The sequence below is a fragment of the Drosophila pseudoobscura genome, chromosome 4, assembly GCF_009870125.1.
Source record: "Drosophila pseudoobscura strain MV-25-SWS-2005 chromosome 4, UCI_Dpse_MV25, whole genome shotgun sequence".
NCBI lineage: Eukaryota > Metazoa > Arthropoda > Insecta > Diptera > Drosophilidae > Drosophila > Drosophila pseudoobscura.
Window position 1 is genome coordinate 17,319,415 of NC_046681.1, and position 26,287 is coordinate 17,345,701.

General features: G+C 39.2%; 7 protein-coding genes and 1 long non-coding RNA gene across 11 annotated transcripts; 3 read left to right on the forward strand and 5 right to left on the reverse strand.

Annotated features, from left to right (window-relative positions):
* Window positions 1-871: 871 nt before the first annotated feature.
* On the reverse strand, window positions 872-4,114 carry LOC117183993 (importin-4-like). The gene has a single exon (XM_033379807.1). It carries the CDS (start codon window positions 4,112-4,114, stop codon window positions 872-874), a length of 3,243 nt encoding a protein of 1,080 aa, XP_033235698.1.
* Window positions 4,115-4,492: 378 nt separating this feature from the next.
* KdelR (ER lumen protein-retaining receptor) lies at window positions 4,493-5,679 on the reverse strand. Its single transcript, XM_001357128.4, has 2 exons — window positions 5,525-5,679; window positions 4,493-5,443 (listed from the first exon to the last, which is right to left on the reverse strand). The coding sequence occupies exon 2, from the start codon at window positions 5,366-5,368 to the stop codon at window positions 4,730-4,732; it is 639 nt and encodes a 212-aa protein (XP_001357164.1). The 5' UTR covers window positions 5,369-5,443; window positions 5,525-5,679; the 3' UTR covers window positions 4,493-4,729.
* Window positions 5,680-6,694: 1,015 nt separating this feature from the next.
* SmB (small ribonucleoprotein particle protein SmB) lies at window positions 6,695-8,232 on the forward strand. The gene is made up of 2 exons (XM_001357129.4): window positions 6,695-6,814; window positions 7,595-8,232. Exons 1-2 carry the CDS (start codon window positions 6,812-6,814, stop codon window positions 8,189-8,191), a joined length of 600 nt encoding a protein of 199 aa, XP_001357165.3. The 5' UTR covers window positions 6,695-6,811; the 3' UTR covers window positions 8,192-8,232.
* Window positions 8,233-10,500: 2,268 nt separating this feature from the next.
* Sirt6 (sirtuin 6) lies at window positions 10,501-23,559 on the reverse strand. Of its 3 annotated transcripts, XM_033380649.1 has the most exons (7): window positions 23,422-23,559; window positions 13,620-13,721; window positions 13,433-13,560; window positions 12,930-13,352; window positions 12,182-12,305; window positions 11,808-12,121; window positions 10,501-10,708 (listed from the first exon to the last, which is right to left on the reverse strand). In XM_033380649.1, exons 2-6 carry the CDS (start codon window positions 13,683-13,685, stop codon window positions 11,891-11,893), a joined length of 972 nt encoding a protein of 323 aa, XP_033236540.1. In that variant the 5' UTR covers window positions 13,686-13,721; window positions 23,422-23,559; the 3' UTR covers window positions 10,501-10,708; window positions 11,808-11,890. The 3 variants fall into 3 exon arrangements, with proteins under 3 accessions (XP_033236540.1, XP_033236539.1, XP_033236538.1); XM_033380648.1 differs by lacking the exon at window positions 23,422-23,559 and having other exon boundaries at window positions 10,501-10,653; window positions 11,836-12,121; window positions 13,620-13,816; XM_033380647.1 differs by lacking the exon at window positions 23,422-23,559 and having other exon boundaries at window positions 13,620-13,816.
* Window positions 14,993-16,431, forward strand: TfIIB (transcription factor IIB). Its single transcript, XM_002132463.4, has 4 exons — window positions 14,993-15,192; window positions 15,252-15,663; window positions 15,716-15,950; window positions 16,048-16,431. Exons 1-4 carry the CDS (start codon window positions 15,176-15,178, stop codon window positions 16,329-16,331), a joined length of 948 nt encoding a protein of 315 aa, XP_002132499.2. The 5' UTR covers window positions 14,993-15,175; the 3' UTR covers window positions 16,332-16,431.
* TBC1D16 (TBC1 domain family member 16) lies at window positions 17,973-21,054 on the reverse strand. The gene is made up of 2 exons (XM_033380645.1): window positions 19,338-21,054; window positions 17,973-19,267 (listed from the first exon to the last, which is right to left on the reverse strand). The coding sequence occupies exons 1-2, from the start codon at window positions 20,835-20,837 to the stop codon at window positions 18,644-18,646; spliced, it is 2,124 nt and encodes a 707-aa protein (XP_033236536.1). The 5' UTR covers window positions 20,838-21,054; the 3' UTR covers window positions 17,973-18,643.
* On the forward strand, window positions 21,392-23,119 carry LOC117184167 (uncharacterized). The gene is made up of 2 exons (XR_004469413.1): window positions 21,392-21,511; window positions 22,673-23,119. It is a non-coding gene; the product is annotated as an uncharacterized lncRNA (long non-coding RNA).
* On the reverse strand, window positions 22,893-25,694 carry LSm-4 (Like Sm protein 4). 2 transcript variants are annotated; one of them, XM_033380651.1, is made up of 4 exons: window positions 25,330-25,694; window positions 23,422-23,565; window positions 23,190-23,359; window positions 22,893-23,103 (listed from the first exon to the last, which is right to left on the reverse strand). In XM_033380651.1, the coding sequence occupies exons 1-3, from the start codon at window positions 25,635-25,637 to the stop codon at window positions 23,197-23,199; spliced, it is 615 nt and encodes a 204-aa protein (XP_033236542.1). In that variant the 5' UTR covers window positions 25,638-25,694; the 3' UTR covers window positions 22,893-23,103; window positions 23,190-23,196. The 2 variants fall into 2 exon arrangements, with proteins under 2 accessions (XP_033236542.1, XP_033236541.1); XM_033380650.1 differs by having other exon boundaries at window positions 22,893-23,359.
* Between the last annotated feature and the right edge of the window lie 593 nt (window positions 25,695-26,287).

Sequence of the window (26,287 nt, forward strand, 5' to 3'; positions counted from 1 at the left end):
CTTGTTCTCCTCCGGAATTCTAGAACTATGGAATTATAGCCAGAAGGCCAATTGAAATTGCATTGGCATTGCCTTCAAAAATCAAAAACAAATCCCCAAACGGTTCGTTTTCTTTTTAAATTTTGGTTTGACAATCAACATGTCCCTTTTGCGAACAGCAAACAAAATATTATTCTATTATTCTATTCTACTGACTTTGTACCGCGTATAACATTTTTATTAGCTTTTTTTTTGGCCGTGCCCCCCGGGTTGATTATACCAGCTTAACCCGATGAGTCTGTTCAAAATTACTGCATTATACAGTTCTTATAAAGTTTTATAAATCGAAGCACTTTTTATTATCCAAAGAAAGCGTTCGGAGAAAACTTTTGGAGACTTCCACTTACAGAGTTAGACGTAAAACACTTTCTTAAACACTGTGCCACCCATTTTAGTTCAAAATATAGAAAATTCAAGCTACTGATATTCGATTTATGAATAATTCTCATAGAAACAGATAGACGAAATGTTTATTTTATTTCAGACTATTCCATATCGCTTTGCAATTATAAACTAAAAAACATTTCGTTAAAATTCCATTAGCTCGTATCTATCGTGTATCTCCATGTACTATCTCCGAGATGGATTTCTTCGAGAGTTTTTATATGTATCTATGAACGTGACCAATATTTTGGGACTGACTGCCATCGCTCCGTGTACTGTGTACTGTGTGTGAACGAACGTGAGAATATTTGAAAAATTTTGACTGGGTTTTGAGATTTGTTTTTACTCCGAAACTGAAGAAACTTTGGCCTGGAACTCTCTTGAATGTGTATGTGTATGAGCAAGGTATTTGTTGCGAGGTCTGATATTGGAGCCGCGCTTGTGCTGCTTACAGGGTCTGCACGAATGTGAACACCTCCGGACTCGAGTTGGCCACACTGTTGAATTGCTGTGGATACTCGATGCGGATTTCCTTCATGAAACTAACAGCATTGGCGATGGTGTCATTATCTCGAAACTCCTGCTTTAACAGCACATGCAAGATGATGCCCAGCATCTGCTCGATGTAAGGGAGAATACTCTCACGTGTATTCATGTACAACACGCGGAAGGCCTTCAGCACCACGTCATTTTCTTCAATGTCCTCGCGGAGGGGCAGACTGGACATGAATACGGGCAACACATGACCCAGGGGCACCATATTGTGATTGGTTATGATCAGGCGTGACACAGCCCCGCAGATATTGTCCATGGCAGGGGCATTCTGCTCCTTGGCGATCGCATCGGAGAGGGCCTGCAAAATCACTCCAAACGAGTCAAAGGACATCTCTTCGGCGTGATAGACCAGTTCACCCAGGCCGAAGTAGCTGTTCTGGCGCGCCTTGGCGTACGAGTCGGTGGTGCCCTCTAGAAGCACGGGACAGAGCGAATCGAAATAGGTGACCACACAAAGTCCCAACGATTGGAAGCATTCGGCCAGGACGCCATAGATAAATGAACGCTGGTCTGGATCATCGTTCGCCTTGGCCTTTGCCAGTTTGGTCAAGAAGAAATTGTACAGTCGTCCAAAGTACAGCGAGTATGTCTCCGGTTGGAGGGCGTGGCCAATCATGGCCACCAGATTGCCACCACTTTCGATGAGTGCCTCATCGTACTCGCTTTCATCGGCCTCCTCCTCATCACCAACGCCACAAGGCTCATTGAACTGGCAGGCCGTATTATTGATCAGCACATCTTTGATGCAGGCAACAACCGACTCAGCAAGATCAGGGGTGGGCAAGGCCAGCGTCTTCACGGTATTGAAGAGCTCGCCAAGCTCATCGAGTATTTGACGGACGACGGCCTGTTCCTCGTCGTTCTTAACAAGGTAAATAAACTTTGGAATGAGAATCGAGCATGCGCGCTTTACTCCGTCTCCGTCGTTCATCTTGTGGAGGCAAATTACAAAAGCGCAGAGGGCCTCGATGGCTGCATTGCGGATGCCATCCTGGCAATGATCTATGGTTTTGTACACCTCCTCGAACACCACTGTGAGGTAGGGGAAAAAGGCGTTGCTCGAATTTACTGCGAACTCCTTGAGCGTCAGTATGGCCTCCTCCTTCTCATAGACGTAGTCATTCTCCACCTGATATTCCCCTATATCGTCGTCATCATCGTCCTCATCGTCGGTACTGCCCAGATCGATTTCAGTTAAGAGGCCGCCCGTCGGCGAGTCTTCTCGTAGCTTTACCAAAGCATCTTCCGTCGACACCACCGTCTGAATCATGCGTTCGATAACCTTAGGGAAGAACGTGTTCATATCGTTTGTGACAACAACGGACAGTCCACCAATTAAGGCGTAGATGGCACGCCTCAGGTCTGGATCGTCTGGTCCCAGCTCCAGCATATTCATGCAATAATTCATCGTGTCTTGGGCGAAATGAATAAAGTTCTCTTTACCAACGGTTCGGGTAATAGAAGCCAGAGTATCGATGGCCTGAATGCGTAGCTCATTGAGCGACTCGTCGCACTCCTTCACCAGATAAATCTTCAGTATCTCCACAATCTGACTGAAGTATGGGACCAAATTCGACTTCGATGCGGTGGCAACCGACGAGATGGTCGACAGGGCCAGCTGTCGAATGTGAATAGAGTTCTGCTGATCCATGCACTCGAACAAACGATCCATCAGCACCGGCAGATGTGGCACAATCTCTTCCTCGAGGTTCTCGCAGAAAACATCCAGGGCATAGAACATGCGATCCATTTGTGTGGGTTCCGGCTGGCCCATCTTCAGCTCCACAATCAGTTGGTGGAGAAACTCAAAGAGCACGGGCAGAATCTGTGGGGCGAACTTTGCTATCTCGGGCTGCATAAACTCGGAGAACTGGCCCAATGCAAAGAAGGCCGAATTGCGCACGGCTGGATCCTGATCGATGATGCCGCTCTTCATTATGTTTAGCATTAATTCCAAGTATTTCTTTTTGATGGCCTCCGAGCAACCCTCGGAGATGACGGCCATGGCCATGAAGGCGGCGCGACGGCGCAGAGGGTCCGGACTCTGGAGAGCTGGCTCGAGAATCTGCAGAAGTGGTGGAATCAGCTTTTGTGGCGACAACTGGAGAGCCATCACATCGAGTGTTTGTGTAGCCGCGGACACGGGCGTGTTGTTAGTACTCGAGAAATAGTCGTCCTCATCATCGTTGCCGAGTTCACTGCACATCATCTCGAATACGGCGACTAGGATGAGGTCCAGGAGTTTCAGCTTGACGATTGCCTTCTTCTTGACGCGGACGATGCGACCGACAAAGGTCACCACCACAACACGGATTTGGTCATCTATCTGCTTGTTGCTCACCGTCGCCAGACAGAAGTCAACCAACATCTTTATGTAATTATTCAGCAGTTTCGGCACGTACTCTGCAACGGAATCCATGATCTCAAAGGCGGTAGTGAATTCTGTCAGGACTCCCTTTTGGACAAAGGCCTGGAGAGCAGTGAGCATCAGCGGGACGACTTTGGAAACCGTCTGCTCTGCCTCTGTGTGGCCGACAATAAATGGCATCAGGGAACACATTCCCTGCATCATATTGGCTACAGTGAGCGTGGCCATATCTCCATTGCACTGGGCGGCTATCAGCACACTCGAAAAGAGTTGACAGATCTCAGACATTTGGCTGATCAACTGATCTGGGGCGCTGTCGGTCAGACTGGCGAATATGGATGATCCCAGCTCACTCTCTTTTGGATCGTCCATGTTGCAGCGTTCGAAAATAAAGCTCAGCAATTCGGCCAACCACGAGTCCTTTTTGTCTGCCTCATGACGCACTAAAGTCCCAATAAGCAGGGCTATGGCATTCTTTACGCTCTTTTCCTTCTCCCTTATCAATGCCTGGAGCATGCAAGCCTTAATGCCTGCCTGATGTTCGGGCGGCACCATCTGCCAGTGGCGCAGCTTTGCAAGGCGCTTGTTCATCAGGACAACTGCAAACTGGCGGACTTGCGTCTCGCGGGTCGACACCAGCATCTGGCAGAGCACCGGCAGTACCTCTGGGTTTTCGAACGCCTCTCTCAAAGCGGCGGTGCAGTCGTGTATGCGTTTGGTATCTGTGCACAGCAGACCGGCAATTATTTCATCCAGTTCCGCCTCCATTGTTGATCTCTTTGTGATTTGTTTCTACTTCTAACCTTGTAACACACAATAAAATTCAAGAACTATTAGAGCACACGCCTACTTATGCCGAATAATAATTCAAAAGAAAAAGGACATACATATGAATGTCATAGATGACAGACATACATATGTAGATGTATTAAAGCTGCTTGTCGTTTTGATTAATACATAGTATGTATTACATACATACATACAATGTATATATTTTGTGGTTTGAGATGCTTTCCTTCCATGCGCTTTGAGCTTGTGCACAATTGTATAATAGCCCCTTCACGGGTATAAATATCCAAACCATTTTCAATATTTAATTTGATTCCCTCTGAATAGTTGTAGTGTTCATTTAGAAAACAAAGAATATTACAATTGGTAAATTTTTACATGTATTATTCACGAGTTTTTGATTTTCTTTTTCATAAAATAGTTGCAACACAAAAAATTCTCCCGATACATCTTCTGTAAATTATCATAAACTAAAAATTCTTTGTGGAACGGTCCATTCTTTATTTGCTTTTGTATCCGTCTTTGCTGGAATACATACAGCTGCTTATTAATGCCTTTGATGTGTCGATGTATTAAAGTTAACAATTGTTTTAATTATGCTGGCAGCTGTAGTTTCTTGCCCTTAAGAACTTTGGTAATGTATAAGTAGAAGAAATCGCAGTATAGAATGGTTTGAACAATTCCCGCGAAGATCGCAATAAGATCATAGTGCGATTCTACCATGTAGCGATAAACCCAATTAAGCAAATATAGCGCGCGGTATGATCCAAGAGCAAAGAGGTAATGGCTAGTTATAGATTCTGCCTCTCCAGTTTTGCTTACCAAAAAAAGTTGTGGTAAAATGGCAACAGATTCCAAATAAATTGAAAATGTCCAAAGCACTTCCATTACTGAGAATTCGTGATTAATGACGAAGGAAAGCAAGGCGCAAGGTATAAGAAGGAACTCGATGCGGAACGAATCATGGTTGTGATCATAAGTTGCCTTAAACTTTACGTACATCAAATAGACCGTTGCACCAGAAGTGGCCAAAAACAGCACCTTCATAACAGAGTTATAGAGGCTTACATATGTGGTGAAGAGATCGAGGTAGCGTGTTAAGTAAACTACAGCGAACAATATTTGCGATTTTCCAGATATCCCAGCACACGATCGAGTTTTCCATATTTTTAGCAGAAGTATTATGATGGCAAAAACATGAGATAGATCTCCAGCAAACCGAAAAATATTCATCCTAAATGATGGGTCAAATTATGAATTTCTGGCGATTTTTCCTTGTTCCTGGTTGAAGTATCAGAGAGCACGCACCTTTTAATAAATTTAGAGAATATACACTTTAATAAAGCATTGGAATTTAGAATGCTTTTTTTTAATTACTGCATACGTTACCCGTTTTTATTTTTCACGTATATTGCCAACGAGTTAGAACTTCAGGGCATCGGCGCTTCCTCCCCAAACTTCTGAGTAGAATGTCAGCAAAAAAGAGAATAACGGAGAGAGACCAAATGACGTGGCCGTATGAACATTGAGTCGCAGACTTGAAGTTCATTATTTGTTTACTATGTTTGTAGGGCTGCAACTTCTTATGCATTTTGGAAGTAGTCGATAACAATTAAATACATCTAAAGACTGAACTAAGAATATACCATTTCATTTCAGTTTCAGCTGTTCGTACAGCACAAAACGAGATTAACATAAAGTTATCCAAGAATTACAGAGCACTACCTTTTATTAATATTTCGATTAAATTTTATGTTATTTAGTTAAATTTCACCATGATTTGGTTGCGTTATTGCGTTCCTGCGTTTAGGTAACAAGGTCTTACTATTTTTTTTAAGTAGAAGGAGACTAGTGCCATTTCGTAGGTAAAGTGGGAGTATCTGTATTCCGATATCGATAGCAGATATATGACAGTGTAACTCGGCTATTATATTCAGAACATGGTTAAAGCGCTTACGCACCAGCGAACTTTATAAAAATATTTTTAATTTGCTTTATATATCGACTTCAGTAAAGGTATATCGAAAAATTAGACAAAAAAATGTAGCCAGCTATCAGTCACAAACTGAGGCACTGCTTGTGACAAATTTTTCCACACACACAGCCAGCAACACTTTTTCTGTCGCACAGCTGCTCCCTTAAGTGGAAAAATCAAGCATATTTCTCTCATTTTTTCAATGGATGGTGGCCAGTGTGAATAGGGTATTATGGGGACCCCTCTGGTCATGTAAGGAAAGAAATAGCAAGGAACATTTTAAGAATAAAGCAGTATGCATTACGTTCTGCGCTATGGTCGTAAGGTCGTTTCCACTACTCTAAGTGCCTTTTAAGTATGAAAAAACAAATCCAACTATAAATTTGTGTTAGTTTGATGCAGTGGTCGCCACGCATATATTCACATGTTTGTAGTACGTTTGCATGCGTAAACAGTAGGCAACCCAAGACAAATCCCAAGCAAGGGTTTTCAAAGCATGCCGATATTAAGAGAAGTGGAAAACGACCATAAGATATGTGGATAAACTACTCGATTTATTTGTTAATTGAACTCGTGAGCGATAGCAATCGTTTGGAATAATCGAATAGAATAAGATTAATTTTTCTTCAATCTAACCCCGTGTTGGCTTGCCTGATAGAAATACAAATTATTTTATTTTCGTTTAAAATAAATCTATTAAAATGGTAAGACGATGGCCGCCAGTGGATTTCATTGTAGAATAGAGAAATAGTTATTGAATTGAAATTAAATATGGATTTATTGTGTTACTTGTAGAATACAATTCGATGTTGCCGGGTGAAAAGCATTCTGTACATTGTGTACAAACATTAATATATAAAGATTATAAACGAAAACTAAAACAAAACCATCAAATAATTTTAATAAGCAGCTAAAAATAAGTTTCATATATCTGAAAATGATTGGAATTATTATTTCCGTTGCATACATACATTTGTATGTACTATCGAAAACCGACGCTATTTGCGAGTACAATGTGTTGTCTGGTACTCAAAGGCTACATCGCGTAGATATTATTGATCAATATCTTTAGTCCAGTCGGTGTCTATTTCACACTGAAAGAAAAGAAAATCTGTTGCTTCCGCAATTTAAAAAATACGAGAAAACCGCATCGCTTTCAGAAAGATTATATTGTATATTTAATATGGCCAGAAGGAAGAAAACAGTTTCCCGCGGCAGACCTTTGCCACGCTTTACCTGTCTATATGTCCTCCAGTTTTCAATATATACATTAAAGGGTTACATATAAGAAAAGATGAGGTAAATGCGACGCGAATGTGGGGTAAATCGTTATCCTAAGATCCAAAAACAGGTTCGATTTGCCATCTTAGCTTTCGTACCACCATGTGCTATTTAATTGTTTCTACATTAATTCTAATAATTGTCGTAGGACTATTAAAACATATATAAATTCATTTGTTAACTTAATATTATTTTACTTACAGACTATTGGGAAGAATAACAAAATGATTCAGCATCTGAACTACCGGGTGCGAATCGTTCTGCAAGACTCACGTACATTCATCGGAACTTTCAAAGCATTTGATAAGCACATGAACTTAATATTGGGCGACTGCGAAGAGTTTCGCAAGATAAGATCTAAGAATTCGAAAGTGCCCGAACGAGAGGAAAAACGTGTCCTAGGCTTTGTTTTGCTGCGTGGTGAAAACATAGTTTCTCTTACAGTGGAAGGACCTCCACCTCCAGAGGAAGGACTTCCCCGAGTACCAATACCAGGAGCTGCATCAGGGCCAGGCATTGGTCGTATAGCCGGCAGAGGCGTACCCTTGAACATGTCAGCTGTACCAGCAGGATTACAAGGTCCAGTGAGAGGCATAGGCGGGCCAGCTCAACAACATATGGCTCCGATGGGCAGGGGCGTGCCTCGAGCTCCCATGATGGGAGCACCCCCACCAGGATTAATTCCTGGTGGTATTCCTTCATTACCTGGGAATCTTGGACGTGGAGCACCACCACCAATGAGAGGCCCCCCTCCTAGTATAATGCGTGGAGCACCTCCTGCGGGTAGAGGTGGCTTTTAAAATTAATATATCCGAATGATCAATAAAAATTTTATAAAGAATTTTACAAATACCTGATATTACGTAGCTACATTTAATATATTTAACTGCAGGGTTAACAAATAACTAAGTCAAATTTGAAATTTTGAACGAAGTACTTGTATTTTTTTTTTAACTGCGCCGGGGAGTTCACTCGCTTCGCTACCTCGAGCCGATATGAGCTAACTAAAATAAATATCGTTGGTCCTTGAAAACACTTTCATCAGATCAGGGACAATTTTCCGAACACAAAAATCCGTCGCATGCCCAGATTGACCCATAAATAGCGGAGAAAATTAGTATTTTTTATCCTTGATATCCTTGGTCCTTGATAAGGACTTAATCAGATCAGGGACAATTTTCTGAACACAAGTAGCCGTCGCACGCCCAGATCGGCACATAAATAGCGGAGAAAACTGAATGTTTTTGATTGGGAAAAATGTCCTGGATCCTTGATAGGAACTCCTTCAAATCAAGGATGTTATTCCGGACACATGAAGCCGTCGCACGTCTCGATCGGGCTCCAAATAAAGGAGAAAACAAGATATATCTTGGGAAATTATCCTTGATCCTTGGTCCTTGATAAGGACTTCATCAGATCAGCGACGTTTTTCCAAACACAGGAAGCGGTCGGACGACCAGATAGACCCATAAATAGCGGGAAAATTAGTATTTTTTGATCCTTGATATCCTTGATCCTTGATAAGGACGCCATAAAATCAGGGACATTTTTCCGATCACAGGAAGCCGTCGCACGTCCCGATCGGCCCACAAATAAGGAAGAAAAAAAAATTGGCTTGTAATTTGATGTTTTTGAAAATGTAGTTCACGAAATCCTCGACAGGGGCGCCACCGTACAAAAAAATAAAACTCACGTCAAATGGCCAAAAACTGGATGGGACACCAGGCCAACAGAAATCAGCAGCAAGCAACTGCAGCGAGTGCAAAAAAATGGTGCATACTTTTGGGGGCACCAATTTTTAAAAATTCAGCGACCTTCTGCTGATTTCTGTTGGCCTGGTGTCCCATCCAGATTTTGACCATTTGACGCGAGTTTTTGTTTTTTTTTTTCCAAGCCAGTTTTGTTTTCTCCGCTATTTATGGGACGATCTGGGCGTGCGATGGCTTCCTGTGATCGGAAAAATTTCCCTGATTTTATGGCGTCCTTATCAAGGATCAAGGATATCAAGGATCAAAAAATACTAATTTTCTCCGCTATTTATGGGGCTATCTGGGCGTCCGACCGCTTCCTGTGTTCGGAATAACGTCCCTGATCTGAGGAAGTCCTTATCAAGGACCAAGGATCAAGGATAATTTCCCAAGACATATATCTTGTTTTCTCCTTTATTTGGCGCCCGATCGAGTCGTGCGACGGCTTCCTGTGTCCGGAATAACATCCTTGATTTGAAGGAGTTCCTATCAAGGATCAAGGACATTTTTCTCAATCAAAAATATTCAGTTTTCTCCGCTATTTGAGAACCGATCTGGGCGTGCAACGCCTTTTTGTAATCGAGGTAGTTTCCCCGATAAGGGAAACAGCAAGGATGATTTTTCAATATAATTTTTTCATCATAACTTAGTATAAATAAATAATCAAGGGAACAACATTTGTATCTACTATCTAAATATATGGATATATTCATATCCTTAAACCTAACAACAACGATATCTTCTAGTTCCAACAGTCAAAGTCCTTGTTATCGATGGGCACGTCGAAGGATGGGGGCCCCTTGCAAGGGGCTGCGATATTTTGATAGGACTCCATCTGGCGGGGAGAAATCGGATATGACTCGGTCTACGGCAAAGCGTAGGGTGAACAGGTCCTCTGTGAAGGAAGATTTCTGTTAAAATATATAAACAAATATATACTTATTTACTTACGATCACTGGTACCTGCTGCAGCGAACGGGGCGACACAGCCACATCATGGCTCCCACAGTCCAGCCAGGAGCACATCCTCTGGAACTAACGAGAGGACAAGGGGCTACATCGGAATCATCCGCTGAGCAGGTAGCGACGACCAGGCCAAATCATGTCCCGAGGGACGGACGTCACCGTGGCCAATTTACGGAATCCTCAGCAATCCCCATCTCCAGCAGCCATTCTCTGTTGCGGGGCACCCTTTCTCCTGTGCCGGCATCACCTGTGCGCCCATCATATTTAAGAAAGCAAAAATCAGCAGCGGAGATTCCTTGGAAGTATACAGGAAAGTTTGCACTTTTAACAACCATATATAAAAAGAAAGCAATGTTAAGTTATTAATTAACCTCGTGATTACCTTGTTCTCGTGATTACACCGAAAGTTTCCAGTTTTGTCCTTTGGTGGCGCTGGCCCAAAAGGGAACGTTTAGGGACAGTCTCACATACCTCAGTTCCTGTTAAGACCCTTCCCGCTTTTTTAAGGTGAAGTTCTTATAATTATCTCTGCTGCTTGTCGCCTATAACTTTCGTGAAATACAGGTTGTCCCTAAGCTATTCCATGTATATCTCACACTTTTTATACCCGATACTCAAAATGAGTATTGGGGTATATTAGATTTGTGGTAAAAGTGGATGTGTGTAACGTCCAGAAGGAATCGTTTCCGACCCTATAAAGTATATATATTCTTGATCAGCATCAAAAGCCGAGTCGATTGAGCCCTGTCTGTCTGTCCGTCCGTCCGTCTGTCCGTCCCCTTCAGCGCCTAATGCTCAAAGACTATAAAAGCTAGAGCAACGATGTTTTGGATCCAGACTTCTGTGATATGTCACTGCTCCAAAAATATTTCAAAACTTTGCCCCGCCCACTTCCGCTCCCACAAAGGGCGAAAATCTGTGGCATCCACAATTTTAAAGATACGAGAAAACAAAAAACGCAGAATCGTAGAGAATGACCATATCTTTTAGACTGCAGAATCTGAATTAGATCGTATTACTATTATAGCCAGCATCAAGAAAACAATTTCATTTTTTCTCGCCCTGTCTCTCTCTAACACACACGTAGCATAGGCGGCTCTGCTTAGAGTAAAACATTAGCGCCTAGATCTCAGAGACTATAAAAGCTAGAGCAACCAAATTTGGTATCCACACTCCTAATATATCGGACCGAGACGAGTTTGTTTCAAAATTTCGCCACACCCCCTTCCGCCCCCGCAAAGGATGCAAATCTGGGGATATTCACAAATCTCAGAGACTATTAAAGCTAGAGTAACCAAATTTGGTATCCGCACTTCTGTTAGATCTCACTATAAAACCTTTATCTCAAAATTTCGCCCCACCCCCTTCCGCCCACACAAAGGACGAAAATCTGTTGCATCCACAATATTGCAGATTTGAGAAAACTAAAAACGCAGAATCATAGATAACGACCATATCTATCAGATTGCTGAATCTGAATCAGATCAGATCATTTTTATAGCCAAAGGAAACAAATCAATTTGCAGTGGCTACGCAGCGCCCGACGTCACGCTCAGACTGATTTTCTGTCTCTCTCGCACGCACTCTTTGTCGTGTCGTTTAATATTAGCGGCGTCTGCCGGAGGAGAGCCATACTGACTTAGTATCGGGTATAACCGTAGAGTTGCGGTGTCCGCAGCAACTCACAACGTTCCCCCTCGTTTGTAACTAAAATTAAAACAGAAACTTACAAATAACTAAATTTATTGTAAAAATGTATCTTGGATAAAGCGGGGGAGGTAACAGCTACTCCGGATTTTTCTTTTGATTGCACCCAACTGTCTCTTTCAAATGTGTTTTAAACTTTCTTTCAATAATATTTATATGATTCAATGGCAAAGTCCATTCAACCAAGTTTGACTGTGTTGTGGGATCAGACGACTCTGAATATTCTGATATTTCAATACCTAAAATATTACAAACCCTCGATAGTATTTCATCAACATAACTTGAGATAACTAAGTGTGCCTTAGAGTCCTGCAATGAAAATTTATATATATTGAATTGAATTTATATAAGAATGTGTATATGTCTTACATGTTTTGTTGGTTGTAAATTACATATAACAAGTTTACCACCGCCTTTAATATTTTTTAAGGGTAAGTTCCCACTTGGTACAATTTGTAGAGTTGTTCCCAGAGTTATATTCAAGTCAGCCATTCTATTATATATAAGAAAACCTTGTTAGATTCGGACGCCAAAACTGCTAGTATCTATTATATGGTATATATTATATACTATACGCACGTATAGTAATGAAATGTCAATTTAATAAAAATTATAGGTACGTATGTATATATTAGGGCCCTGCATGAATCCACAGTATTTTTAAAATCACAGCTGTACTCATGCTGATACTTAGGTTTTACAGAGCTACAAAGATTCTGCATTTTTGGTTTAATCGTATTTCTCGTAAACCAAGGTTGCGATTTGGCGACCATTGGAGTTATTTTGAATCGAATATGGGACAGTTCCGCAGAATTAAAACTAAGTGTGAATACTTGTCAAAAAAATACCATATGGCCAAACAAGAGCATGGGCTCATTAAAAAGTGCTGAATGCAAAGTGTGGCAACATTTAAGTCCGGCACTGTATGTATGTTGAGTTTTGGTTGGAATACCTCTAGTTGAAGAACGTACAAACTAAGATTTTTTTCTGTATTGATAAAGACGGACAGCCAGACGGGATTCGCTATATCTAAACGGTTTGTATAATTAATTTTGCCTTGACAATTACTGTCCAAATTAGATATTTTTAAATTATGTAAAAATATAAGCAAACGTACGTAGAATGCATGACAGCCATATCGAGATCTCTCTGCGGTAAATCGTGCTCCCAGTCAAGCACATTATCATGCAAATAACCAGTTCGGCATGCCCGGCCTACATTACTGACTGTTGATCGACAGCGGATTCCCAGTGCTTTTTGACCAACTGATTTGACAGATGTCGAACGAACAAACTGACGTCTACACGTAGCGCATTGTTCAATAAATATGTTACCGTGCAACTCTGATAAGTATCTGCGTTTAAGTCCGGATCTTAAGTGCAACCCGTCTATATTTTGAGAGACAATATACTGCACGTATCCGGCTTCTACTAATGCTCGTAGGGCCATATGTGTCTTAGTCGGCGTTGCGTTATCAAAAGAAGTGTTCAATTTTGGGATTTCGCCTTTTTTTTCCAATGTCCACACGCCTTTCGGGCCTCTTCGTTAAGATATGCAAATAAAAAATAAATGTATATTTATGTACCCGTCATAAACCATATCAAAATGTATATCGCATACCTGAAATCAGGAATGCCGGCTGATGTACTTATCCCAGCGCCAGTATGAAATACAACGTGTCTGGAATCCTTGATTAAATTGGCTAGCTCAGTGCATTTTTTACTGACAGTATCATCGCTGTCAAAACACTTAGCCGGTAAATGAATTTTTTAATACGAATCCAAAGCGCATCAATATAAATATTTACCTCTGGGATGCCTAGGATTCCCTTGTTTTCATAAGGTGAAAGGCTGTCAGCGTAATTGGAACTCATTGTATTAAACTCCCTTTCATTTCCTTAGGGTTTGTGCTACTATTCGATAGAATTAATATTAATTGATGATAAATTTTGAACTGCAGGAGATTAATGAGAGATTCACTATTGATGGGATATTTTCACGGGCAATATTATTAGGTTTCGATATTTTTTACGTCAAATATCGAGTCTTATATATCGAACATTATTATAACCACTAATAGCCAGTGCACACTGAGAGGGGGAACGGTGGGATTTTTCGCCAGATGTGAAACGGATTCAAGCTGGCACCATCCAACATCCATCAACTACTATCCGTCACAAAGCAGCTTATGAGCATAAAATTACAAAGTTTTGTTCTGAATTGTGAAATTTTCACAATTGTAACTTAGTAAATTGGCTGTTTATTGGCTATAAGAAAACACTCCATGTATGTACAATAAACGTTACTCTTTGGACACCCTTAAAAATTGCTGTACATACAGCTGTAAATATAGCTGTATTTGGAAGTTGTTTTGACCTTGGTTGTCACTGTATCTTTCCTGGTGCTCATCGTCTAATTACTGCTGCTTCTTCTGGACTTTAAGCATTTTCCTAACAATCTCCAGTATATTTTACAGCTTAACCCGCTTTGGTGCGGCATGGTTTCAAAAATAATACTAGAGCTGCATTTGGATGTGTCCCGATCGACATTAAAGGAACTATTTCGGGACCGCAGTAAATCCGCAGTACTATCATTCCAAATGATTATGGAAAGCTTTTCCATCTATGCAGTCCATTTCGACTTGCGTGGGTTGTGTGTTTATTTAAGGCTGCAAAAAACTAATCATGAAAAAGCAAATACATACATACTTATTACTTCTTACCACCAATTTCTGGTGTCTCCATTTTGTATTGAGTCAATTGTATGTTTTTCTTGTTCTAGTCTGTAACGATTTTATATATGTTTAGTCGCGAACTCTCTGTTTTTTGCCATTCTTTGTTTTTTAGAGTTGCATCCAGAGAGAAGGAGGAATGACTGGGAAATTTTTGGAACTGCAAAACCTAAGCACCATCCCCGAAATAAATGTTGGATGGTAGCCAGTGTGAATAGCCTATTAACATATGGCAACCGTTATTTTCGAGCTCTGTTCGTATACAATATAGTATGGTTAGTGGCTCTAGCGAAATATAGAAATGTTCTGCCTGTCACTGGCGAGCTGGCAGAACCCTAAAATAATTTTATAATAAAGACAAATTGAATCTTATTAACACAGTAAGCCAAGACCAATTTGATGGAGTTTTTTGTTTTTTTTTTGTTCACACTGCCACTAGCGAAGCTCATAGAATTTCCGAAAAAAAAGGTTCCGTGTTCAATGTTTCCCCGTTCTATAATCTAGAATACATTTTAATTCGTTTATTACACTATCGAAACAACATCAATCAATCAAAATCTCATCACCTACAAAAACATCGATATAATTGATATTTTCTTGAATATCATCACTAGTGTGAAGTTGGTTGTATAAATGGCTTCAACATCGAGGTATTATTGAATATTTTTGGCACAATTAATTCTATATATGTGGTTTTTTATATTTTTAGACTTGACAACAATAAAGTGTGCTGTTATGCACATCCAGAATCTCCGTTGATTGAGGATTATCGGGCTGGTGATATGATATGTTCGGAGTGTGGTCTGGTTGTTGGAGACCGCGTAATTGATGTTGGATCAGAATGGCGAACATTCAGCAATGAGAAAAGTGGCGTGGACCCCAGTCGTGTTGGCGGTCCAGAGAATCCCCTTCTTAGTGGTGGAGATTTATCTACAATAATTGGGCCAGGAACGGGCTCTGCATCATTCGATGCCTTTGGTGCTCCAAAATATCAAAACAGACGCACTATGAGCAGCTCAGACCGCTCTCTTATATCAGCTTTCAAAGAAATTTCATCAATGGCCGATCGAATTAACTTACCAAAAACTATTGTGGATCGTGCAAATAACCTATTTAAACAGGTATGTTTTGATATAGCTAGTGAAATCCGATCCCACGACTTATTTCGTTTAGGTTCACGATGGAAAAAATCTTAAAGGTCGGTCAAACGATGCGAAGGCATCTGCATGTCTTTATATTGCTTGTCGACAAGAAGGAGTTCCACGTACATTCAAAGAAATATGCGCCGTTAGCAAGATTAGCAAAAAAGAAATCGGAAGATGCTTTAAACTAACACTGAAAGCTCTCGAAACTAGTGTGGATTTGATAACAACTGCCGACTTTATGTGTCGCTTTTGTGCAAATTTGGGTAAGTATTCAGTGGAAAATACAAGTCTATTTACTAAAGCATAATATCAATGCTCGTTCTAATCGACCATAATTTTCCATACATTTTCCATTGACAGATCTGCCGAATATGGTTCAACGCGCTGCTACACACATTGCGAAAAAAGCTGTCGAAATGGACATTGTTCCAGGCCGATCTCCAATATCTGTGGCTGCAGCCGCAATTTATATGGCATCGCAGGCGTCAGAGCATAAGCGTAGTCAGAAGGAAATCGGTGACATAGCTGGCGTTGCTGATGTCACCATAAGACAATCGTACAAATTAATGTACCCTCACGCTGCAAAGCTTTTTCCTGAAGATTTTAAGTTTACCACACCCATTGATCAGTTACCACAAATGTAAATTGGTTAGTTATCGATGCTCAATAACAATGCTAACGCTAAGTTGTAATATAATCAAAAAGGCACGATTTTATTAAATAAAGCTAGTATTATTTTGTATACAAATCTGACTGTTCCTTTTGTTTATCGGACTTTGCATTTTAGCTAATATTAGATTGAGCTTTACATTTGCCTTGATCACGAGGGGACAAAAATATTAAGTGTGTCAAGAATCAGCCGGTCTAAGAAAATCAGCTTACAAACAGTTTACTGCTTCATAAGAAATAAGTATACATATGTAGATATGGGCAGAAATATATATTTTAAACTAGAAATCAGTAAGAAAAGTATCTTAGGGACGTTGAAGTTTTACCAGCCTATGGCAGCTATATATGTATGTATATGGGCCAAATCTTACTTATCAGTCCCACTCCAACAAAAAGGACTACGGAAAATTTCGGTAAGAAAGCTGCAGTTCGCAAAGAAACAGACGGACATAGTTATATCGACTCGGGTTATCTTAAATATCTCAAAATTGCATGTATATATGCCTATTTGATGCGTTTGGAGATGCTTTCACCTGTGCGTTAAAACATCAAACTAAATTTACAATAACTTCTCCAAGGGTCTGCTGACTACATTTAATTGAATAACAAAAATACAATAGAGTTTATCGTAAAAAAAAACATTCAAAGTACTTCTAGACTACTGCATGGTAGTCTCATATTGATCTAAAAGTTTATCCACTTTATAAATGACCTTTTTATGGATTTTATCATTGGCTCAACTATTCAATGCGAAAAGTCATGAAGTTTCATTGTGGCCAAAGATTTCTCCCATTTTTAAGACATTTCCTCAAGTTATTCTCGCTCGCCGGTCAAAATTGTAAATATATGTGTATATTTTTTCTTTTCCAATCTAACTTAATTTTTAAAGGAAACTATGAGATAACTCTTGTCTTGAGCAACATGCCATACTGATCACGGATATGACTATAATTTCCTAAAACCCTTTCCAAAAGTAAAGAAATAAAAGGCGACCCTCTTTCAATCAACCATCACAGATTTAATATGAGACCTATTTGTACGCCTTTAGCACTTTATTTCTTCTGTCGATATCTTGCGAACATAACTTTAAATACGTTCATATTTTATAACAATTTTAACAAACACACATTTTTATAACATAAGCATTTAAGCAATGTGTTGCGACCAAGTTCCACTACATTTTGTATTCATTACAACAGACATACAGTACATAAATGGGTGGACTATAATAATATGTGAACATAAATATACTTTTTATTCCTTAATTGCTAAATTTTTCGTAGTGGTAAAAAAAAGTTTGCGGTACAACTTGGTATAATGAATTGTAGAAAACAGAAAATCTCTATGAAAACCCCAATGAAACAGACGCCACATATATTTTCTTTATATCACGGTAGATCGTGGCACTGTAGTATATATGTAGCTTCAATGGGAATGAACGACCGCAAACATAATTTGATCGGTGAACCTCTTATTGGGAAATTAACACACCTTAGCCATATTTGAGACATCAAGAAAGAAAATCATGGTCTTACTGAGTAATATAAACAGAAATGCGAAAGGTACTTGGGTTATTTTCATAGGAAAAACGTATTATCATCACTCTATTTCCGATCTTCTGTAGAGGAGCTACATGAAATAGTAATTTTATTTGGACCAACGCCTTGTGAGTTATTTGAATGCAGGTTTCATTAATTTATATTTTAAGCAAAGGGTTTTCTTACGACTTAATTTTTGGTCGATCGTTCTTATTACAGTTTTAATAATAATATAAGTAGTTGGTAAGAATATAATTTGTGGGGTCGTAGATGCTTTTTACTTTGCTTTCCAAACATAAATTAGTCATGGCTAGAACTTTTAAAGAAACCCCGTTTGTTTCCAAGCTTAAAATAAAGTAAAATTTAGTTAATGCAAATGTTAATAATAGTGTGTGTCCGCCAATCTGGGTACATGCAATGCTAATGGTCGAATACCACTACACTTGAAGTTAAAGCTGTCAGCCCAGATACGAAAACCACATGGCGAAAAGCGTGAAGCAAGCAGAGAAATATATACTTTAGGTTACTTTTGTAGTCAATCTGGTGGCAGCGCGGCATCAGATAAAATATAAATGCTTACTCTGAAATAATAAATTGGCCAATCCAACCTAACAACACTCATGTATCGTCGTCAGTTTTTCAGAGTAGATTAGTCCTAAAGTGTAGTGGAATACGACCATTACTGGTATTGAAAATGAAAAATCCATCAATATGCAAATATTTTGTAAATTAATGGAATTGGCAATCAGCTAGTCAATCGAAAGAGAACATTTCTCGTCATCACTATGCCCGACACACTCAAGTGCAGGTCGATGCTCAGAGTCCCACATACCAGGTCCACATCGCTTACAAAGGCCACTTAACGTACACGGAATTTTGGGTATTTGACGGTATTGGTGTAGTAGACCACGAGCTTTTCGAAGAATCAGCTGTCCATCCATATACATGGCCAGGGAGCTGAAGTGCAATAGCATTTCGTCCGCGCGTAATCCTTGAGCTATCACGTCATCTGCATAGACAGCTATGATGGCCAAGCAAAGAAATAGATGAAAGTAGTCAGTCAAATAGTTTGACCAACAGGCCTCCCACATACGAATTACGACAGCTTCGGTAAACTCTCGCTTGAAACAAAGCAAAAGCCATCGGTGACAAAATAAGAGCTCCATAGAATCGTTCTGATGTTCCAAATGTTCATAAAAACGTGGCAACATTAGCCTTATTAGCTCTCGCAGATAACTAAGATTATGGTCGACGTCACTGTCTGTGGGAGTGCACACAAAAAATGCACGTTGCATTAATCCTACGAAACACCAAAATGTTTCAGACTCATTTTGCACCTCGCATAATATAGGCGCTAGTAAATCACTCATACCCTGAAAGCGAATTGAATAGTAAATGTTTGTGTTTAAATAGACTGGCACGTCTTCAAATTGAACTACGAACCTGGGAATAGGACAACCCAGCATTATAAATAGCAAAGTTGAGCAGAATGTTTTTCATAACCTCGGTATTGGGATTATCGTCACCGCAGAAAAAAGGGTTGGTACGGTCCGTACGCACAACATCCTTTTCAACAACACACTGTACGGTTTTCCAAAAGTGTACTTGTTGCTCTGGAGACATTGAGTATAGGCGCCTTCGTGTAATTTCGTCGTACTCCTGTCGCTTAATGTCCATAAGGACTGCTCGATCTTCAAATGTCGACGAAAAGGAATAGCACTTTAATAAAAATGGCCATACCGTTTTTCGCAGACTCTTTTCAAGGCCACCAAAAAATACACATTTGCGAAGAAGCAAATCATCTTCGATCTGTCCTTTTTCGTTTAACAATGTGCCATAGAAAAAGTTCGTAGTTATTTTCTTAACGTCGCCCTCATCGGGATGCATTTCTGATTTCTTGACTTCAGGTCGACAGACCATAAAATGCCTGTATGGCAGATCGAATTTTTCTGGGAAATTGTCCAAAGTGATGTTGTGCAGAAAACAATGCCACTGATGGAGCACCTGGGCCAAGTGATCCAAACCACCATAATGGAAATGGAGTATCTTGTACTGCGACTCTCGAGACGCAATCACCAGCTGACCCGATGTGCAGTTGTTGTCATTGAAAAAGAGGCGCAGTGATCTCATTTGACTTAAATCGACGGAAAAATGACGACACTTTAGTGCGGTATTTCGGCGGGCGGCGGCCATCGTGTTTTCACTATCTGGGAACTCTAAGTTGTGCTTAAAGGCTAGTAGTTCTGGGGTCATCCACTTTGGGTTGATGTCATCAGATGTCTGGCCAACGGAGTTCAAATGGCCCCTGGGTCCTATGAAGCAGTCACTGGTGTTGTCTTCGTCTGTCCTTATCGTTATACAGTTGAATGATTGCGAAATATTGGTGTTTTCGATCTGCGGATTCGAAATGGTTATATTCACCGAAGTTATTGGGTTATTCTTTAGGAGCGCTGTTAAATCATCTATTGATGCAGTTTGTCCGCCGAGCAGAGGCTGTAGCTCATTCTTTAGTTCTTGCATTTCCGACGCCTCATCATCTTCCTCTCGGATGACGCTTTCATTACCCGTTTGCGACACCGCTAAAAAACACTGTTTATTGGTTAAATCAGCACTCTTTCGCATGGGACTGAAACTTTCGCTGGAATCTGCCTTAGACGAAGTCGTATATTTACATAGGGAAGAGTTTGGAATCCATGTGAGAAGAAGAGTAGGTCTTTTAGCACAGTTATACTGATCAACGAATGTTTTTGTAGTGCATGTTAAATAACCTGGGTTGTGCAATATATCAAATTCATGACGTGCGATTGTTGGCGGATGAATGCATACATTGTTCTTGCAAAATAGAATTTCGTTGTCTTCGTAAGAAATATCGATTTTTTTATCAATTATTTCTTCACCGAGTATAAAGCTGGATGCTTTTTTTATTATACTTCCTATTGGCATTTTTAAATATGATTTTTGTATCTTTACATATGCCTATCTTTTTTTCAATTAAAAGGATGTTTTTACAGGATAAGATACCAAGGGGTGTTACTGGGTAAAGGGGGTTGTAACAGGTTTTTTTACGGGTTGCTAGTGATGTCCAAAAACGGTATCTCTGTTGAAAAAGGGTCACTCTATTACGAATTTTTTGGGAAAATAACTGGGGTGCTCTAGTTAGATTTTAAGGATCCCTTCCGACCCAAATATATGTTATATTTAACAAATATAAATATGCAAAATATTAATGCAATTTAACGTTTTATAAGCTTAGTAAATTGGTTTTGAATTTTTCATATTTTACCCAAGCGGTAAGTGTGACCAGCTGTACATGCTCCATGGTCACACTGTTTTGTGTGTTCTATACAAATATTAATGAATTTTTAAATTAAATCCTAATGGGATTTTCTGATAGATTCGCCTTCGCAGGAAATCGAACTGGCGAAATGTCACAAATGATAGGGCCCTACCGACACCTGGTTTACATTCATATAATAGGGCGGAAAAGAACCGACGGGCCAAATTATAAGGCACAACAGCTGATCAGAGCAAATTAAAAAAGCAGCGTCGCTGGAACGAATCTGAACAGTCCTGATCAGCGGCAAGCTAGGCTAGCCGCTGGGCTAACATCCATTTTGGTAAGCATTACGTGTGCTGTAGAGCAAACGATACGTCTACTTTCACACTTGTATTGAATACATTCTGTCTCGGAGCTCATTTGCATCTCCGTAATCCCTTCCACTCGCGCTCGCGGAGCCGCTTTGAACCTCCGGACCCATTACACTACTCAACGCGACATTTCCGCTTTGAACTAAAGACACTTTTATTTGATAGATTTGTGGCTTAAAAAATGTTTAAGCTATTTGTGCATAGGGTTTATTTTATTTTTTAAGAATTTTTTAAATCTTGAAATTGTTTAAAGGTATTTTTTATTTTTAAGTATCTGAAATCTGGTTATATTGAACTTTGCAATTCTTCAAAGCTGACAAATGTAGCTATAGATCTGAGCGGAACACCTTATAACTTAAGGTTAACGTATAGAAAATATTAAGTTTTCAAATTAAAAATTGAAAATTATTGGTGGTATTTTTAGACAAATTTTGATATTAAAAACTTGAAAAACTTTCCCGAAATAAATGTATTCCTTTGGAGTTTGTATTTTTCTGGTATAGCTGCATTAATTGAGACTCGTTTAAGGTATCGTTTGTAAAAATCGATGGATAAACGGCTAAAATGCAGCCGTTTGACCAAACCTCTGAATGCCGCATTTTGACGATTTCTTCCGAGTCTTAAGTTAACATTTTGGAAAAATATACCGCAAAAAATTAATCATTTTTAATTTGAAAGCTTAATATTGTAGAGACGGTAAGCTTAAGCTACGAAGTGTTCGGGTAGAATGAACAGATGCAACCATTAACTTTTCAGAATCGCAAAGTCCATCACAAAATATATTATTAAACATTTTCAAGGCCCAAACCTATCACAAAAGGTCGGTTTGGCTTACAGCGTAAATGTGGTGTTGCATAGTGTAATATCAGCCTCTACCCAAACACATTATTAAAGTAACAGAAAATGTATGAAGCGGAATGTGATACTTTCATTAAAGGCGTAATGGGAGCGTTCTGAAAATATACAACCTACTTGCATGTCATCACATTTCCAAGTGCCGAAAGCTTTCGTAGAAAACGTTTGGCAGTTCTAATAGGTACAATAGGTACAAAAAATGTGTATTTTTTTATAAAATATCAAACCTAATTTTTCTGATATGAACCACGACTGAAATTTTCTTTGTATTACAGTTTATTTACACCTGTAAGGGGAAATCTTCGGATAAACGACCAAACTGCACTCAAATAAGCCAACCCTTTCCAAAATTGCATTTGCTGGCTAGCTCAAGGTGTAGCAGAGGATCCAAAGGAATTTTACTTTTATTCACAGGTGCGCGTCGTACCCAAATTTACAAATACAGTGTCGGAGCTGAATGTTGGCACAAATATATGAATTTTCCATAAGAGTGGCTCATTTTAATAAGCGTAATTTTATTGCAATATTTAGTAAAAAATTTAAACGAAAAAAATGTCTAAAATAAGGGTAACAAAAGTGTTGACACACTTAGGATTTAGCACTTCTTAAGCACTTTTAGTCTTGATTGGCACTCAAATCTGGTGGAGTAGGATAGCAATATAAGTATACCTTTGGGGGTCTAATTACCTGAAGTTTCAATCCTGACCTGTTTTGTTAAATATGGAGAGTGTTGGAACAGAAAAAAGTCAGGGAAACTGCTGATACCTTAATAGTGTCAATAAACATATTTACTTCTATATTATTTTAAGATTGATCGACTTTGCAAATGCTGCAGATCATTGAGTAATAAAGTAATACTGTAACGCAATCGTTGAAACGTGGACAGTGGCAATTCCAGAGTTCGAAAATCTCCACTCGGGAGCTTGAAGTGCAGTACTACGGTCGTTTTATCTTGGATAGTACTAAATAATACGAAGAAATATAACCAATTTATTTGAATATCCCAAATTAATTATATTCATACCTTAAAGTCAAAGAAATGTTGATCCTCCACTTCACGTTTAACATTTTAACACGATCTAATTTGGTATCCGAGTAATTTTTACTAAGTATCTCTCGATGATGGAAAATAACTGTGCAGATATCTTCAACGCATTCTTCCGAAAACCTGTAAAGAAATTTGAATTGGATTTAATTTTTATAATTGTCGGGTTTTATTTTGTCACAGTTCCAGGGAAATCGGCGGGGCGCGTTCACCAGCACGATGTATCATGTATCATCATCATGTATCATGTTTTTAAGTGGCTAAAACGGCCAATCTAGCTTATATTCGAATTCAATTTCAGAATTCCGAAAACCTTTTTTTATCGGCACACGAAAATTATTGGTCTTGCCTGACGCCTAGTTCTCAACCAAATTTTGTACCCTGTAATATCATACTGAATTAAGTTTGTTGCTGACTTTTGCCACGCTCCCGGTGTACACAAATCTGAAGTCGTATGAAAATTAAAAAATCGTATTCGCAACTTTTTGCGAATACCGAATCATGGCTGATACATTTGTCTGCTCTAAGAAAAGTGCAACAAGCAGATTGCGTATAATCAGCGGATCTGTAATTTTACCCTACCAAAAACTAATTTCTTTCTTTTTACTTATAATAACGGTAGAGGTTTAAGCTGGTTTCTTGTTAGTCTTAAGAGGGCCGTAAACGATGCAGTACCTTCATGGTAGCATTTTTACATGTGACGCATTCATATATACCCGTGGTGCACAGTATGTTAAAATGATTTAGATATTTTCGTTGATTCATCACGTGTAATCAAAGACTATACAATACCAAGATGTAGCATTGGGAAAAATTCGATTTCAAGGTTTATCTTTCGTCTCTGACCTGTTACTCGGCTTGGTCTGTTCGTCAATACCTTGCTCAGCGCTGAGCCGAGCTAAAATGCAAAACAAAAAATAATTGTCTTTTGACGACGGCCATAGAGTCGACCATCAACGTGCACAATCATGACAATGTAGCAATGTAGTCCCCTCGCTTGTGCTAGGGGAACGACTTTGTGCAGCTCCAAATACTGTGGAGATGTTGCTAGAAATTGAAAGGACCGAAAGTACGACGTCTCTGCACCTTTATATTTATAGAAGGATTCGAGGACCCTGATGAGCAGCACAGCCGAAACCGAGTAGGTAAGCAGTGGTAACGAAAAACCCCGCTATAAAACAGCATTTTGCTCCCTCATGCAACATCCCGCTACTTCTTCTTAGATTCTTCTCGTCATTGCCATCTTCATAATTCAATCGAATCTTCCACCGTCCTCTAATATAAAAATATACAAGGCTCTGGATATATCCTTACATAAACTAATCGCCGACAATCCGATCTTAATAACTACCAATCAAGTACAAATAATAGCTTGTTGGCTACTTACTAACTCAGCGTAGTGAGGGATTATGTAGTTCTCTTGTGCAAAGTCTGCCCACTTCTCTATCTGATTGGCAATTGTGTATTTTGTATTATTTATACTTAATGCTAAACTTGCTGTATTCATAGCTAATTTGCAAGCCTCAGAGCATAGAACTTACAGCAATGCTACTGTTGTTCTTTGAATTAAATATTAGTATTACTATTACCTTGAAATACACAAAAATTTGCTCGACGATTACTATTATTGACTTTACTCTACTTTCTTTAACTTTACAAAAAATGTATGCTCAACAAGTAGAATCATAGTGCAGCTACACTTTGATTCAATGTGCAGAAATACATAGTTTGTTTCTACATTTGAAAACATCTACATTCATACACACATTAACATATACATACATATGTACATAAATACTTACAATAAACAACAAACAAATAAATTACTTGCGAATGTAAATAGAAGAATTCATACATATGTACATACATACATATGTGTTTGTATACCTTAAATCAACCATTAGACATTTTCGTAGCTCGTCAGCCTTTACCACTCCTTTTGGATAGCGCAAAAATATTTGCATCATCAAAAACACTATAGTAAAGAGCTCGCAAAAGTCTCCAGGAACTTCATGGCCGGCATTTGTCAGTTTGCTCTTTGCAAGGGACAGCACTTCGGAACATGATTTTTTTGTCTCTATATAATGCACGGAAACTTGAATTAAGACCCGCAGCATGGGTTTCGATAATTGCGGTAGGATCGAAGAATATGGTTGAACATTTCTCTGAATATTATGTCGAAACGAAAATGTCATTTTAATACAAAATATGTTTGTATATTTAAAGAGGTGTTTCTTCTTTATGTTTCAAAGATACAGGTAATGCTCATTTTATCATACTGGCAACTTGGACCAATGAAATAGGAACATAATGAAAAATTTCATCTATATACATTATAAAAATTAAATTTTAGCTGGAATTGTATTAATGCTCTGTTTTTTGCAAACTTGGGAATACAATTTTAAACGCTTTCCTTTATATTAAAACTTATGCTCTGTTTTTTGCAACATTCGCTAATGATGTGGCGTTCCCTTTCCAAATTGTTTCCAGATATTTTACATGCTTGGCTGTCTGTCTTCCTTTTGACAATTAAAATATTTTGTTTATAGCCCAAGCCGCACATGGTACGGTGAAATTTTAGGGAGATGTGAAACATCTATTCCCTCTGACATCATTCACCATCCATAAGAAACAGCTGATGATAATAACACAATAATAGTAACATAGCATTCCGAAATGCGAATTTTTAACAGATATTGATACATTAGCTATCATTTTAGCCGTGGATCCACAACGGAAAATGTTGGTAGATTGGCATACGTCCCTTCTGACTGTCAATATATCACAATGATTTCTGCAGAAGTCTTCCAGACGAGAATGATGAGGGGTCGGTTCCCCACTACTG

Excerpts from the sequence above, each read along its gene's own strand:
- Sirt6 (XM_033380649.1), bottom strand. The coding sequence starts at position 13,685 with ATGAGTTCCAATTACGCTGACAGCCTTTCACCTTATGAAAACAAGGGA. Across the intron at positions 12,306-12,929 it reads ATGGCTGTCATGCATTCTAC|AATGGCTGACTTGAATATAA; the intron begins GTACGTTTGCTT and ends TATATATAATAG. Across the intron at positions 12,122-12,181 it reads ATTTACAACCAACAAAACAT|GACTCTAAGGCACACTTAGT; the intron begins GTAAGACATATA and ends TTTTCATTGCAG.
- LOC117183993 (XM_033379807.1), bottom strand. The coding sequence starts at position 4,114 with ATGGAGGCGGAACTGGATGAAATAATTGCCGGTCTGCTGTGCACAGAT.
- LSm-4 (XM_033380651.1), bottom strand. The coding sequence starts at position 25,637 with ATGACATTTTCGTTTCGACATAATATTCAGAGAAATGTTCAACCATAT. Across the intron at positions 23,566-25,329 it reads TGTCTAATGGTTGATTTAAG|GTTTTCGGAAGAATGCGTTG; the intron begins GTATACAAACAC and ends ATTTCTTTACAG. Across the intron at positions 23,360-23,421 it reads AACATTTCTTTGACTTTAAG|TACTATCCAAGATAAAACGA; the intron begins GTATGAATATAA and ends CGTATTATTTAG.
- KdelR (XM_001357128.4), bottom strand. The coding sequence starts at position 5,368 with ATGAATATTTTTCGGTTTGCTGGAGATCTATCTCATGTTTTTGCCATC.
- TBC1D16 (XM_033380645.1), bottom strand. The coding sequence starts at position 20,837 with ATGCCAATAGGAAGTATAATAAAAAAAGCATCCAGCTTTATACTCGGT. Across the intron at positions 19,268-19,337 it reads CTGGGTTGTCCTATTCCCAG|GGTATGAGTGATTTACTAGC; the intron begins GTTCGTAGTTCA and ends ATTCGCTTTCAG.
- TfIIB (XM_002132463.4), top strand. Across the intron at positions 15,664-15,715 it reads CAAATAACCTATTTAAACAG|GTTCACGATGGAAAAAATCT; the intron begins GTATGTTTTGAT and ends TATTTCGTTTAG. Across the intron at positions 15,951-16,047 it reads TCGCTTTTGTGCAAATTTGG|ATCTGCCGAATATGGTTCAA; the intron begins GTAAGTATTCAG and ends TTCCATTGACAG.